This window comes from Mytilus galloprovincialis, chromosome 9, assembly GCF_965363235.1.
Source record: "Mytilus galloprovincialis chromosome 9, xbMytGall1.hap1.1, whole genome shotgun sequence".
NCBI classification, from domain to species: Eukaryota; Metazoa; Mollusca; class Bivalvia; order Mytilida; family Mytilidae; genus Mytilus; species Mytilus galloprovincialis.
This window is the reverse complement of record NC_134846.1, coordinates 14,479,735-14,494,613: the sequence shown is the minus strand read 5'-3', so window position 1 is coordinate 14,494,613 and position 14,879 is coordinate 14,479,735. Positions and strand designations below refer to the sequence as shown.

General features: G+C 32.4%; 1 protein-coding gene across 1 annotated transcript in view; it reads right to left on the bottom strand.

The window, feature by feature from the left end:
- Positions 1–1,779: 1,779 nt before the first annotated feature.
- The window catches only part of LOC143044490 (zinc finger ZZ-type and EF-hand domain-containing protein 1-like), a 115,303-nt gene continuing 102,203 nt past the window's right edge, over positions 1,780–14,879 (bottom strand). Inside the window, exons 69-74 of the mRNA XM_076216536.1 lie at positions 11,895–12,010; positions 11,076–11,235; positions 10,019–10,135; positions 7,655–7,814; positions 7,214–7,285; positions 1,780–3,688 (exon numbers count right to left, since the gene is read on the bottom strand). Of these exons, the coding sequence (XP_076072651.1) occupies positions 3,578–3,688; positions 7,214–7,285; positions 7,655–7,814; positions 10,019–10,135; positions 11,076–11,235; positions 11,895–12,010 (736 nt within the window). The 3' untranslated portion in view covers positions 1,780–3,577. The remainder of the gene's footprint in view (positions 3,689–7,213; positions 7,286–7,654; positions 7,815–10,018; positions 10,136–11,075; positions 11,236–11,894; positions 12,011–14,879) is intronic.

The following is a 14,879-nucleotide window of genomic DNA, read 5'->3' as shown; positions in this document are numbered from 1 at the left end:
AAAATTACCAATTAAGTGGCAGCAACCCAACAATTGGATGTTTGATTCATCTGAAAATTTCAGGGCTGATAGATATCGACCTAATGAACATTTTTACTCCATGTCAGATTTGCTCTTAATGCTTTCGTTTTTGAGATATAAGCCAAAAACTGCATTTGACCCCTATGTTCTATTTTAAGTAACGGTGGCCATGTTTTATGACGGATCAAAAATCAAAGCACACACTTTGTGCAGGATAATCTAAGGAACAACCATGCTAAGTTTTAACCAAATCCATTCAGTAGTTTCAGAGGAGAAGATTTTTTAAAGTTAGCAAATATGATGAACAAATTGTGAAAAATTGTCATTAAAGGACAATAACCCTTAAGGGGTCAATTGACAATTTTGGTCATATTAACTTATTTGTAGATCTTACTTTGCTGATCTTTTTTGCTGTTTACAGTTTATCTTTATCTATAATAATATTCAAGATAATGACCAAAAACTGCAAAATTTCCTTAAAATTACCAATTAAGTGGCAGAAACCCAACAATGGTTTGTTTGATTCATCTGAAAATTTCAGGGCTGATAGATCTTGACCTAATGAACATTTTTACTCCATGTCAGATTTGCTCTAAATGCTTTCGTTTTTGAGATATAAGCCAAAAACTGCATTTGACCCCTATGTTCTATTTTAAGTAACGGCGGCCATGTTTTATGACGGATCAAAAATCAAAGCACACACTTTGTGCAGGATAATCTAAGGAACAATCATGCTAAGTTTTAACCAAATCCATTCAGTAGTTTCAGAGGAGAAGATTTTTTAAAGTTAGCAAATATGATGAACAAATTGTGAAAAATTGTCATTAAAGGACAATAACCCCTTAAGGGGTCAATTGACAATTTTGGTCATATTAACTTATTTGTAGATCTTACTTTGCTGATCTTTTTTGCTGTATACAGTTTATCTTTATCTATAATAATATTCAAGATAATGACCAAAAACTGCAAAATTTCCTTAAAATTACCAATTAAGTGGCAGCAACCCAACAATGGTTTGTTTGATTCATCTGAAAATTTCAGGGCTGATAGATCTTGACCTAATGAAAATTTTTACCCCATGTCAGATTTGCTCTTAATGCTTTCGTTTTTGAGATATAAGCCAAAAACTGCATTTGACCCCTATGTTCTATTTTAAGTAACGGCGGCCATGTTTTTTGACGGATCAAAAATCGAAGCGCACATTTTGTGCAGGATATACTAAGGAACAATCATGTTAAGTTTCATTCAAATCCATTCAGTAGTTTCAGAGGAGAAGATGTTTGAAAAATTGTTAACGACGACGACGACGACGACGGACGCCAAGTGATGAGAAAAGCTCACATGGCCTTTTAGGCCAGGTGAGCTAAAAAACCTTGTAATAATTTCTGCACTTACAGTAGCTAATGCTTCTACTGTCACTGGATTAGCATCAGTATGTCTTCCAGTCTGCAATTTTTGTTGCATGCAACACATAAATAACAGCTCCCATAATAACTTACCTGACATTTTCTATTTAGATATAAGAAGATGTGGTATGAGTGCCAATGAGACAACTCTCAATCCAAGTCACAACTTGTTAAAAGTAAACAATTATGGGTCATAATACGTCCTTCAACACAAGCCTTGGCTCACACCGAACAAAAAGCTATAAAGAGCCTCAAACATTGATCAGTTAGGCTAGTGACTAAACCATTATAACACATATTTACAATAAAAAGAAGGATTTTCTAGTACATGTGGCTATATACAGCAACAAAATTCAAGTTTTTTTTTTTTTATAAATTTAATTGATATGACAGTACATCTATAACAAACTAATATCACAGCAAATATAACATATAAAATAACTCTGATATACAAAACTTTGTCAAATATCGGAAAAGTATTTATGTAATGTTATTTGTCATGCTGAACTTTACTTGAAAACACCAGGGCATTAGGAGGGGATGGGGGGCTTAATAGTTTTGATATTAATACCAATTTATTAGAAGTGAGTTATATATTCACATTATTTTTAGCTATGTTATTATATATATATAGAACATGTGCATGTATACCATAGGGTTCAATTACAGGATACAACATTTAAAACATAAATATTCTTTTTTACCCTTTTAAAGTCCCACCCCTTTCTTTTAACCTTGCAAAGTATTATCATCATATAGCAGAAAAACCTATATGGAGATTAACTATGTGTCACTGTAGTTATAAACATCAACATATTGTGACTAGACAAACAGTTGTTTCTCATAAGAAATTTATCCCCCAAATAATAATTTTCACTCAGTTGTACCTATATTTACAAAATAATGAACAAAATGGCCAACAACATCAAAATGTAGATGTAAAGTTTGTTTTAACCAACTGTGATGAAGTTCTTTTAGCGAGTGCTTGGATATATTTGTATATTTGTAAATAACCATTTGAAGACTCCTAAACTGTGTTGCAATACACAAGTTGTAACAAAAAATTATTATGTATATTAATAACAAGTCTTATGCAATTTATCCCTTTTCAAAAATCAAAATGTCGTATGATTGCCTATGAGATAACTATCCACCAAAAACAGGCTATTATTTGAACTTGAAATTATGGAATTTGCATAATTTCTTGTGTTTGATAAATACCCTGTTTATTCTGTATTATTATGTTTTGAGCAGTGCATAACATTTTCCACACAATGCATTTTGTATAGATAGTGTTGTGCGCGGCACAGTGCATTCTATTGAAAATGTGCTATCTTCTTTGTAATAGAAAGTGTTATGCGGCGCACAGAACATTATAATGCAGAATAAACATGGAATTCATTAAAAAATTTCAAGCACAAGAAATTATGCAAATTCCATAATTAAAAATAATTCCAAGTTCAAATAATAGCCTGTTCAAAGTTCAAATGAAACAAATGTAATCAATTATAGGTCATATAGCTCTTAACATGTTTCAGTATTATATGTTTATATATCTTTAGCTTTCACAGATTTTGAGTGATGAAGGTCAATAATGAAAAGTACTTTATCTGGAAGGCATATGGACCCTTCTTTTTTTACTTGTTTACCTCCTTTATTTATATACTATTGTTTTATATTTAAAATCTTTCAAAGCACTTGATATTTTGAAAAAGAGTATCTATAAGAACTAATATTGATGAATGTTATTATATCTAAACTAAAAGTCTTCAACTTGTACGAATATTATTGTTTTAATCCTAAAATAGAAATAAAGTAAAGGATTAATAATAAATTTTGTTACTTAGTATCTTAGAACAAGTTTATAAACTTAACATGATCTAATTGTCTAAACTTTCTCATTCTTCAAACAACAATATATTTAAACCATAATTATATAAACAACAACTAAAATTAAAAAAAATAAATTACTGATACATATACTGCCTTGTAGATATATCATTATTACGTGAATGCAGTAAACATCTGTTTGTATTTAAACTGGTACCTCAGCTACTTAGTAGGTGGGTTTAAAAATAAATAAGTGTGCTATATTGTGTCTATAGGTAGCCTTTCTCTCTTAACAACACATAGTATCTGAAGATTAAGTTTTAATTTTTTGTTGTTTTCGTAGCTTTCTTCTTTCTGACAGCACTAATAATTTCTGTAGCTATGTTAGTATAACCTATACTGACGCTCACAGCAGCAACATTTAAAATGCCCTACAATACAGATTAGACAGATTATTGTTAAGATTATAATAAAGAAATCCATTGGATACAATCACAGCAAAATCATATAAATAAATATGGTTGATAGTATTAAGGTGTAACACCACTAATTTGGGCCTGGCCAGAACGCACATACCAGAAAGTAGTACATATTTAACACAAAATAGTTCCTACGCATGAGTGTAACATTCAAAATATGTAGGATATTTAGGTATTTTTGGCATCAAATGAAAGCTGAAGGACTGGTGATCATTGTAGAACACTTTTGGACTTTTAATTTTTAATATTAAAAAAACTGCACCAAATTTTAAACTAGAGGCTCTAAAGAGCCTGTGTCGCTCACCTTGGTCTATGTGCATATTAAACAAAGGACACAAATGGATTCATGACAAAATTGTATTTTGGTGATGGTGATGTGTTTGAAGTTCTTACTTTACTGAACGATTTTGCTTCTTACAATTATATCTATAATGAACTTTGCCCATTAGTAACAGAGAACTATATTTGGTAAAAATTTACATAAATTTACCAAATTAATGAAAATTGTTAAAAATTGACTATAAAGGGCAATAACTCCTTAAGGGGTCAATTGACCATTTAGGTCATGTTGACTTATTTGTAGATCTTACTTTGCTGAACATTATTGCTGTTTACAGTTTATCGCTATCTATAATAGTATTCAATATAACCAAAAACGGCAAAATTTCTTTAAAAATTACCAATTGGAGGGCAGCAACCCAACAACCAGTTGTCCAATTCATCTGAAAAATTCAGGGCAGATAGATATTGACTTGATTAACAATTTAACTTCTTGTCAGATTTGCTCTAGATGCTTTGGTTTCATAGTTATAAGCCAAAAACTGCATTTTACCCCTATGTTCTATTTTTAGCCGTGGCGGCCATCTTGGTTGAATGGGCAGGTCATCGGACACATTTTTCAAACTAGATACCCCAAAGATGATTGTGGCCTAGTAGTTTCAGTGGAGATTTTGTAAAAGATTACTTAGATTTATGAAAAATGGTTAAAGATTGACTATAAAGGGCAATAACTCCTAAAGGGGTCAACTGACCATTTTGGTCATGTTGACTTATTTGTAGATCTTACTTTGCTGAACATTATTGCTGTTTACAATTTATCTCTATCTATAATAATATTCAAGATAATAACCAAAAACAGCAAAATTTCCTCAAAATTACCAATTCAGGGGCAGCAACCCAACAACCGATTGACCGATTCATCTGAAAATTTCAGGGCAGATAGATCTTGACCTGATAAACATTTTTATCCCATGTCAGATTTCCTCAAAATGCTTTGGTTTTTGAGTTATAAGCCAAAAACTGCATTTTACCCCTATGTTCTATTTTTAGCGGTGGTGGCCATCTTGGTTGGTTGACCAGGTCACGCCACACATTTTTTAAACTAGATACCCCAAAGATGATTGTGGCCAAGTTTGGATTAATTTGGCCCAGTAGTTGCAGAGGAGAAGATTTTTGTAAAGGATTACTTTAATTTACGAAAAATGGTTAAAAATTGACTATAAAGGGCCATTACTCCTAAACGGGTCAACTGACCATTTTGGTCATGTTGACCTTTTTGTAGATCTTACTTTGCTGAACATTATTGCTGTTTACAATTTATCTCTATCTATAATAATATTCAAGATAATAACCAAAAACAGCAAAATTTCCTCAAAATTACCAATTCAGGGGCAGCAACCCAACAACCGATTGACCGATTCATCTGAAAATTTCAGGGCAGATAGATCTTGACCTGATAAACATTTTTATCCCATGTCAGATTTGCTCTAAATGCTTTGGTTTTTGAGTTATAAGCCAAAAACTGCATTTTACCCCTATGTTCTATTTTTAGCCGTGGCGGCCATCTTGGTTGGTTGACCGGGTCACGCCACACATTTTTTAAACTAGATACCCCAATGATGATTGTGGCCAAGTTTGGTTTGATTTGGCCCAGTAGTTTCAGAGGAGAAGATTTTTGTAAAGGATTACTTTAATTTACGAAAAATGGTTAAAAATTGACTATAAAGGGCCACTACTCCTAAACGGGTCAACTGACCATTTTGGTCATGTTGACTTATTTGTAGATCTTACTTTGCTGAACATTATTGCTGTTTACAATTTATCTCTATCTATAATAATATTCAAGATAATAACCAAAAACAGCAAAATTTCCTCAAAATTACCAATTCAGGGGCAGCAACCCAACAACCGATTGACCGATTCATCTGAAAATTTCAGGGCAGATAGATCTTGACCTGATAAACATTTTTATCCCATGTCAGATTTGCTCTAAATGCTTTGGTTTTTGAGTTATAAGCCAAAAACTGCATTTTACCCCTATGTTCTATTTTTAGCCGTGGCGGCCATCTTGGTTGGTTGACCGGGTCACGCCACACATTTTTTAAACTAGATACCCCAATGATGATTGTGGCCAAGTTTGGTTTGATTTGGCCCAGTAGTTTCAGAGGAGAAGATTTTTGTAAAAGTTAACGACGACGGAAGACGACGGACGACGACGGACGCCGGACGCCGGACGCCAAGTGATGAGAAAAGCTCACTTGGCCCTTCGGGCCAGGTGAGCTAAAAAGAGGGTACATTTTATCTGTTTGTCATATCTGAGGTACCTGTTTTGGTACATCCGGAGTTCCGGGAACCAGTTCTTTCTTATATGCCATTAAAGGTATGCTGATTTTTTCAGTACAAGACACCATTAAGTGTTGCTTTGACATGCAATGATTGCCACTTTATATGAACTTAAAATGAAAGAGATGTGCCTGCTTGAAATGGAGGAATTTAACATAGAAAGTAATGGGACCATGAATTAGTGGTGTACTTCTTTAAACTCTTATTTATTTGGAAAGAAATAAAACCTTTCCAAAGAATCAGTTGGTGTTCACCTGGCCATTTAAATTTTGTAAAGTGAATTTTAAGTTCCTATTGAATGAACTCCACTGATAACAACTGTAATGGTATTTTTCATAGGAGAGTTCATTTTGCCAAAAAAAAATTTTAAAAATGGCCAGAAAAATACCAGGTGATCCTGGGGAAAGGGGATTATTTTCTTGCATAAAACATTTTACAGGAGTGCATGGTAATCAATATTTTCACATTCATTTGGTTGATTACTCTTTTTTTTAAAGTTTTTTGGGGGGATTTTTTACTTGTTTCTTTGTGCAGTTATAAATCATCAATTTTAATCCAGAACTACTCGTAAGTCAGTTCCCTGATTTTCTTGAAATCTACAATTTTGTGCAGCTCTTACTTTGTTTCTGGATCCAACTGATTTTGAATGATTACAATGGCTGATCATTTGAAAAATCTCTTCTTTTCCTGTTTCAGTGAAAGATTCTGTTCATCTGTCTGAATGTCTATTTTTTCTGATTATTTTTTTTAATATATGTTTTAAATGATATCCAACTTAAAATGTGAATTCATAAACTCAACCTAAAATCTCATGGTCTGGCCATGTATCTTTTTGTTTAACATTAGTTAACTGACCTGTTTAATAATTTTCTTGATATCCTCCATGTCCTGTAAAGCCACTAGGTATTCAATAACAGCTTCCCACTCCTGTAAATAATAATTAGATCCATTGTTTAATATAACCATTTTAATGTATAAAAATGTCAAACTTTACAGATAGTGAACAATTTTAAAATTAAAATAAAATAGACAGAAAAATTGATCAATAGTAAAGTTAAGTGTTTAGCTTGCAAGAAAAAACATGAAGCTCAAACTTTAAAAATTTTAAATCTAAAACTTTCATATCATCAGATTTATATAAATTTCCAAAGATGTTTAAGATAACACAATGTCTAATTCTCACAATCTAAAAACACTTTTCTGTGAAAGCTCTGGTTAATGGAGGATACATACCAAAGCTTAGTTTTCAAATTGCAAGAAAAGTTCTGTATACCTTTACTAATGAAGAGTACATACCATAGCTAAGTTTTCCACTTGTAAGAAGAGTTCTGTCAGAGCTCTGGCTAGTGGAGGAACCAATGTCTTTGTTTCAGAACCATCTTTAGTTATACCATTATATAAATTCCACAGTGGTTTTAACAAACTCAAATCTATAGATAAACTCTCAGCCGATGATCTAAGTACAAAATAGGATACAAAAAAGATATTTTTTATCAAAACTCTGTTTCAGGAAGCTCGCAGGTACAAAAATTTCAGCAAAATTAAACATTTCTTTTTTCATAACAAATTTTATTTATTACACTATTAGTTATTACTTTATGATATGATACAAAAATTAACAAAAAAAATCAATTCAATTTGGCCCCAGATGACTTTTAAAATGTTTATATCATTGAAAAAAGCTCCAAATTATCTCCCTTTGGTGCAAAAATGCTATGTTTTGGCATTAGAATTGAAATCTTTTTTTACTCATCGGTGACCTATACTTTTTATTATTGTTTTAAAATAAGCTATACATAAACTAAACAATTGTAAAATCTAAGCGATTTCTGTAATTAAATTCTTTTTTTATTTCGATATTACCTATTTTTCTCCTATTAGTTCAACAGAAAAAAAGTACCTTTACAAAAATGTATGCTTCTTTCAAAAGCAGATTGTGAGCGTAAATGATTGGTGACCCCTCTTTTTTATTATATACTGCAGCTGTGCTATTTGAGCAGTCAGATTGCATTGACCGTATATTCATATGTGATATACAGTCACTGACCGTATATCACCTTGTTTATGACGTTGACAATGTGTTTCTGTACAGTTTTATTTATGACGTCAATAAAACATAGTTTCGCGGAAATTTTACGTCTTCCGCTCAAAATTAAGAAATGATGGTTTTTACCCTCAATACTTCATTTAGAACAGTTATAAGAGTTGCAGTATATAAAAAATAACCATACATTGTCTCGAAATATCAATGTTATTTGTACTCGGCTCGAAACAGGTAGAAATGCTCGGCACAGGCTCGCTTTCTACCTGTTTCTAAGCCTTGTACAAATAACATTGATATTTCGAGACAATGTATGGTTATTTTATATTTTTATTTCTATCAGGTATAAGATAAAGTTCATTAATAGAAAAAATTAGCGAAATCTTATATTAGATCAAAAAATGATTAAGACCTGCGAGCCCCCCTTAAATGCAGCAAATAATAAGTATTACATTTCTAAAATCAAGAGATACTTTCATCGTTTTTTTAAATTTTGTTATGATTTCAAGGGCTTGAAAAAAAGTCGGTAATTATTCCTTTATATAAAGGAGCAAAATGGTTGTGCATAAAATATGTGGTGTAGTGGAATCAGGATAAGGATCAATAAGCCAAAAAAATAGATTTTCTTTTGTATTCAAGCTACAACTTTTAAAACTATATCATGACATAAAATTTAACAGTTTGATGGAAAAAAAATGAGGCAGTTCAATTAACATGAAATAAAGAAATGTTTGCCACATCTACACAATAAAATTATAATCAAAGGGAACTAACCTATGTTGAGTGTGTATTATCTTAAACAAAAGGAATAAAACTAACCTATGTTGAGTGTGTATTATTATAAACAAAGGGAATAAAACAAATCTATGTTGAGTGTGTATTATCTTAAGCAAAGGGAATAAAACTAACCTATGTTGAGTGTGTATTATTATAAACAAAGGGAATAAAACTAACCTATGTTGAGTGTGTATTATCTTAAACAAAGGGAATAAAACTAACCTATGTTGAGTGTGTATTATTATAAACAAAGGGAATAAAACTAACCTATGTTGAGTGTGTATTATCTTAAGCAAAGGGAATAAAACTAACCTATGTTGAGTGTGTATTATTATAAACAAAGGGAATAAAACAAATCTATGTTGAGTGTGTATTATCTTAAGCAAAGGGAATAAAACTAACCTATGTTGAGTGTGTATTATTATAAACAAAGGGAATAAAACTAACCTATGTTGAGTGTGTATTATCTTAAACAAAGGGAATAAAACTAACCTATGTTGAGTGTGTATTATTATAAACAAAGGGAATAAAACAAATCTATGTTGAGTGTGTATTATTATAAACAAAGGGAATAAAACTAACCTATGTTGAGTGTGTATTATTATAAACAAAGGGAATAAAACTATCCTATGTTGAGTGTGTATTATCTTAAACAAAGGGAATAAAACTAACCTATGTTGAGTGTGTATTATTATAAACAAAGGGAATAAAACTAACCTATGTTGAGTGTGTATTATCTTAAACAAAGGGAACTAACCTATGTTGAGTGTGTATTATCATAAACAAAGGGAACTAACCTATGTTAAGTGTGTATTATCTTAAACAAAGGGAATAAAACTAACCTATGTTGAGTGTGTATTATCTTCAGCATTAGTTGAATAGATTTAAGTCTGTTTTCTCCTGTCTGTTTAATGGCAACATATACTAAGGTATGCCACAATCTGCATAAAGGCAAAGCTCTGGAAATGACAAGGTGAACATTTAAAAGTTAAAATTGATTGTAAAACCTGTATTGTTATCATATTTAATGCAAAAATCTAGATACTCAACTGAATAACTGCACTTGTCAGTTAACCATAACTTTCTATAACCTCAACCAGTTTCCTGCAGTTGTTACACCACAGGAATTAACTTACACATCATTACTGTAAAATTAATAGAGATTTTTTTTAAATGGTGTGGTCATTTTTTACAATGAATGTTGTGTGGTCAAAATATCCTTAACAAAACAAGATTATTAAGGTCAATTTCGTGGACAGAAATTATTCATGAAGGCATTCCATAATATTTGTTTTATCTACATTGGCTAGAAATATAGAGGAGGGTTGAGATGTCACTAAACATGTTAAACATGCCCCATTTTTGCACCTGTCCCAAGTCAGGAGCCTCTAAATAAAGGCAACAGTAGTATACCGCTGTTCAAAACTCATAAATCTATGGACAAAAAACTAAATCGAGCCTTTGTTAGTCCTGTATGATATTTGATTTTAGTTCATTTACTAGAATATGTTTAGGAGTTAAGATTGACATCCATTTTCACCAACTAGTACACATTTTTGTTTAGGGGCCAGTTGAAATCCGCCTCTGGATGAGGAATTTTCTCGCTGTGTTGAAGACTCATTGTTGGCATTCAGCTGTCTTTTTACTCTTTGGTGGTCAGGTTGTTGTCTCTTTGACACTTTCCTCATTTCCATTCTCTATTTTATATCATATCTCAAACCTATTTAGCACTAATAATACTTACATAGTCATAAGATATAATTAAGTACTGTAAATTCAGAAATTATTTGGAGTATTATTTCTTTTTTGTCATTTAAGACTAAAATGCAATTTTAATTTTTGTGATATTGAGAAAAATTTCTGAATTTACAGTACATTATATCATGTTTTTTTACTTACAAGGCCAACTTGGTTGAAAGGACATTATTTAGAATAGCATATCCTGTTTCGAAGCTGTCCCTGGTCAGTATAGAACCAGCGGTCACACTAAACTTGTACCCCCAGTTTGATGTCTCAGATGGTGATTTCTTTATAGAAAATTTGTACCATAACTTGTCACCTTTAAAAAATAACAAACATATAATAGCTATGTTCTACCATGCATTTATCAGTCACAAACAAAAGGCAATTCTTAGCACAAATTGTCATATGAAGGACGCCTCCGGGTGTGGGAATTTCTCGTTGCATTGAAGACCTGTTGGTGGCCTTCGGCTGTTGTTTGCTCTATGGTCGGGTTGTTGTCTCTTTGGCACATTCCCCATTAACATTCTCAATTTTTTTATATTGTCAAAATAGAAAAACAAAAGATATGGGTATCTATCAATAACACAATAATCAGTTTCTGCACAGCAATAAGTGAAGGAACATTGCTTTTATTGCTGTTCTTTATCTAAAAGTCATAGGCCTTCAACATGGAACAAAAAACAAACAAACAAAAATTCTCAACTTGCAGCAAATTTAACTGTTTTATAGGGATACATTTTTTAAAGCAAATAATATTATGTGATTCGTTTGTTTGCTTTACGAGAACTGTTTTCAAATTTATAAAGCAGAAAATAAAATATAAATGACAAAATCAGTTTCTAGAAGAAGAAGAAAAAAACAGTCTTATGACAAGATATGAGCAGCAAACCTATTGAAAAAAGTATTCTCTACAAATCATTATAATTTAATACCTGCATGAATCTGAAGTGTGTTTTCACATTATTCTTTACATACCTTGAAATTCAAAGTTAATAAAATTGGATGAATCTCCTGAAAATGTCTTTGCATTTTGTTGCATGTCATCTGATGTTGAAAAAGTCAGTGTATCTTCATTCTGTCTCAAACAGCATCTATAAAATACACAATCAAATTAATTCAAAAGATTAAAGCCAATCTCCTTGATAGTTATACTTATTATATACTTAGTAGTAAATACAGATAAATTGTATGTGTAATACAATCAATGGCAAGCGTTCTGTATCAGCCACTCGTGATGATATTGATATCAGCACGGTTGCAAAAGCTTTATCACACCTTTAATCTGTATGACGTCACGTCATCGATTGCAGTCACTATTGCAAAGCTTTATCAAATCCCTAATCAGTATGACGTCATGTCAAACCTATAATCTGTATGACGTCATTTCAAAACTCCTTATCTGTATGACGTCATGTCACATAAAAAACATCTACTTGAGGTAAATGTATATAATAAAGTGTATATGATATGGCTTTTTCAATATCACACACCGTATCGACCCTCAACCAATATAATCCCTCGAGCAGAGCTCTTGGGATTATATTGGTGTCTCGGGTTGATACGGATGCGATATTGAAAAAGCCATATGATATTCTCTATTTATCAGATTTGATTGGATCTTAATCCAACCACTATATATCACAACCAGACAACATGATTTGATTGGATCTTAACCCAACCACTATATATCCCAACCAGACAACATGGTTTGATTGGATCTTAACCCAACCACTATATATCACAACCAGACAACATGGTTTAATTGGATCTTAACCCAACCACTATATATCACAACCAGACAACATGATTTGATTGGATCTTAACCCAACCACTATATATCACAACCAGACAACATGGTTTGATTGGATCTTAACCCAACCACTATATATCACAACCAGACAACATGGTTTGATTGGATCTTAACCCAACCACTATATATCACAACCAGACAACATGGTTTGATTGGATCTTAACCCAACCACTATACATCACAACCAGACAACATGATTTGATTGGATCTTAACCCAACCACTATACATCACAACCAGACAACATGATTTGATTGGATCTTAACCCAACCACTATATATCACAACCAGACAACATGATTTGATTGGATCTTAACCCAACCACTATATATCACAACCAGACAACATGATTTGATTGGATCTTAATCCAACCACTATATATCACAACCAGACAACATGGTTTGATTGGATCTTAACCCAACCACTATATATCACAACCAGACAACATGGTTTGATTGGATCTTAACCCAACCACTATATATCACAACCAGACAACATGATTTGATTGGATCTTAATCCAACCACTATATATCACAACCAGACAACATGATTTGATTGGATCTTAACCCAACCACTATATATCACAACCAGACAACATGATTTGATTGGATCTTAATCCAACCACTATATATCACAACCAGACAACATGATTTGATTGGATCTTAACCCAACCACTATATATCACAACCAGACAACATGATTTGATTGGATCTTAATCCAACCACTATATATCACAACCAGACAACATGATTTGATTGGATCTTAACCCAACCACTATACATCACAACCAGACAACATGGTTTGATTGGATCTTAACCCAACCACTATACATCACAACCAGACAACATGGTTTGATTGGATCTTAACCCAACCACTATATATCACAACCAGACAACATGGTTTGATTGGATCTTAACCCAACCACTATATATCACAACCAGACAACATGATTTGATTGGATCTTAATCCAACCACTATATATCACAACCAGACAACATGATTTAACTTGATTGGATCTTAACCCAACCACTATATATCACAACCAGACAACATGGTTTGATTGGATCTTAACCCAACCACTATATATCACAACCAGACAACATGATTTGATTGGATCTTAACCCAACCACTATATATCACAACCAGACAACATGATTTGATTGGATCTTAATCCAACCACTATATATCACAACCAGACAACATGATTTGATTGGATCTTAACCCAACCACTATATATCACAACCAGACAACATGATTTAACTTGATTGGATCTTAACCCAACCACTATATATCACAACCAGCCAACATGGTTTGATTGGATCTTAATCCAACCACTATATATCACAACCAGACAACATGATTTGATTGGATCTTAACCCAACCACTATATATCACAACCAGACAACATGGTTTGATTGGATCTTAATCCAACCACTATATATCACAACCAGACAACATGATTTGATTGGATCTTAACCCAACCACTATATATCACAACCAGACAACATGGTTTGATTGGATCTTAACCCACTATATATCACAACCAGACAACATGATTTGATTGGATCTTAACCCAACCACTATATATCACAACCAGACAACATGATTTGATTGGATCTTAACCCAACCACTATATATCACAACCAAACAACATGGTTTAACATACTAACTCAACCACTATATATCACAACCAGACAACATGGTTTGATTGGATCTTAACCCAACCACTATATATCACAACCAGACAACATGGTTTAACATACTAACTCAACCACTATATATCACAACCAGACAACATGATTTGATTGGATTTTAACCCAACCACTATATATCACAACCAGACAACATGGTTTGATTGGATCTTAACCCAACCACTATATATCACAACCAGACAACATGATTTGATTGGATCTTAACCCAACCACTATATATCACAATCAGACAACATGGTTTGATTGGATCTTAATCCAACCACTATATATCACAGCCAGACAACATGGTTTGATTGGATCTTAACCCAACCACTATATATCACTACCAGACAACATGATTTGATTGGATCTTAACCCAACCACTATATATCACAACCAGACAACATGATTTGATTGGATCTTAATCCAACCACTATATATCACAACCAGACAACATGATTT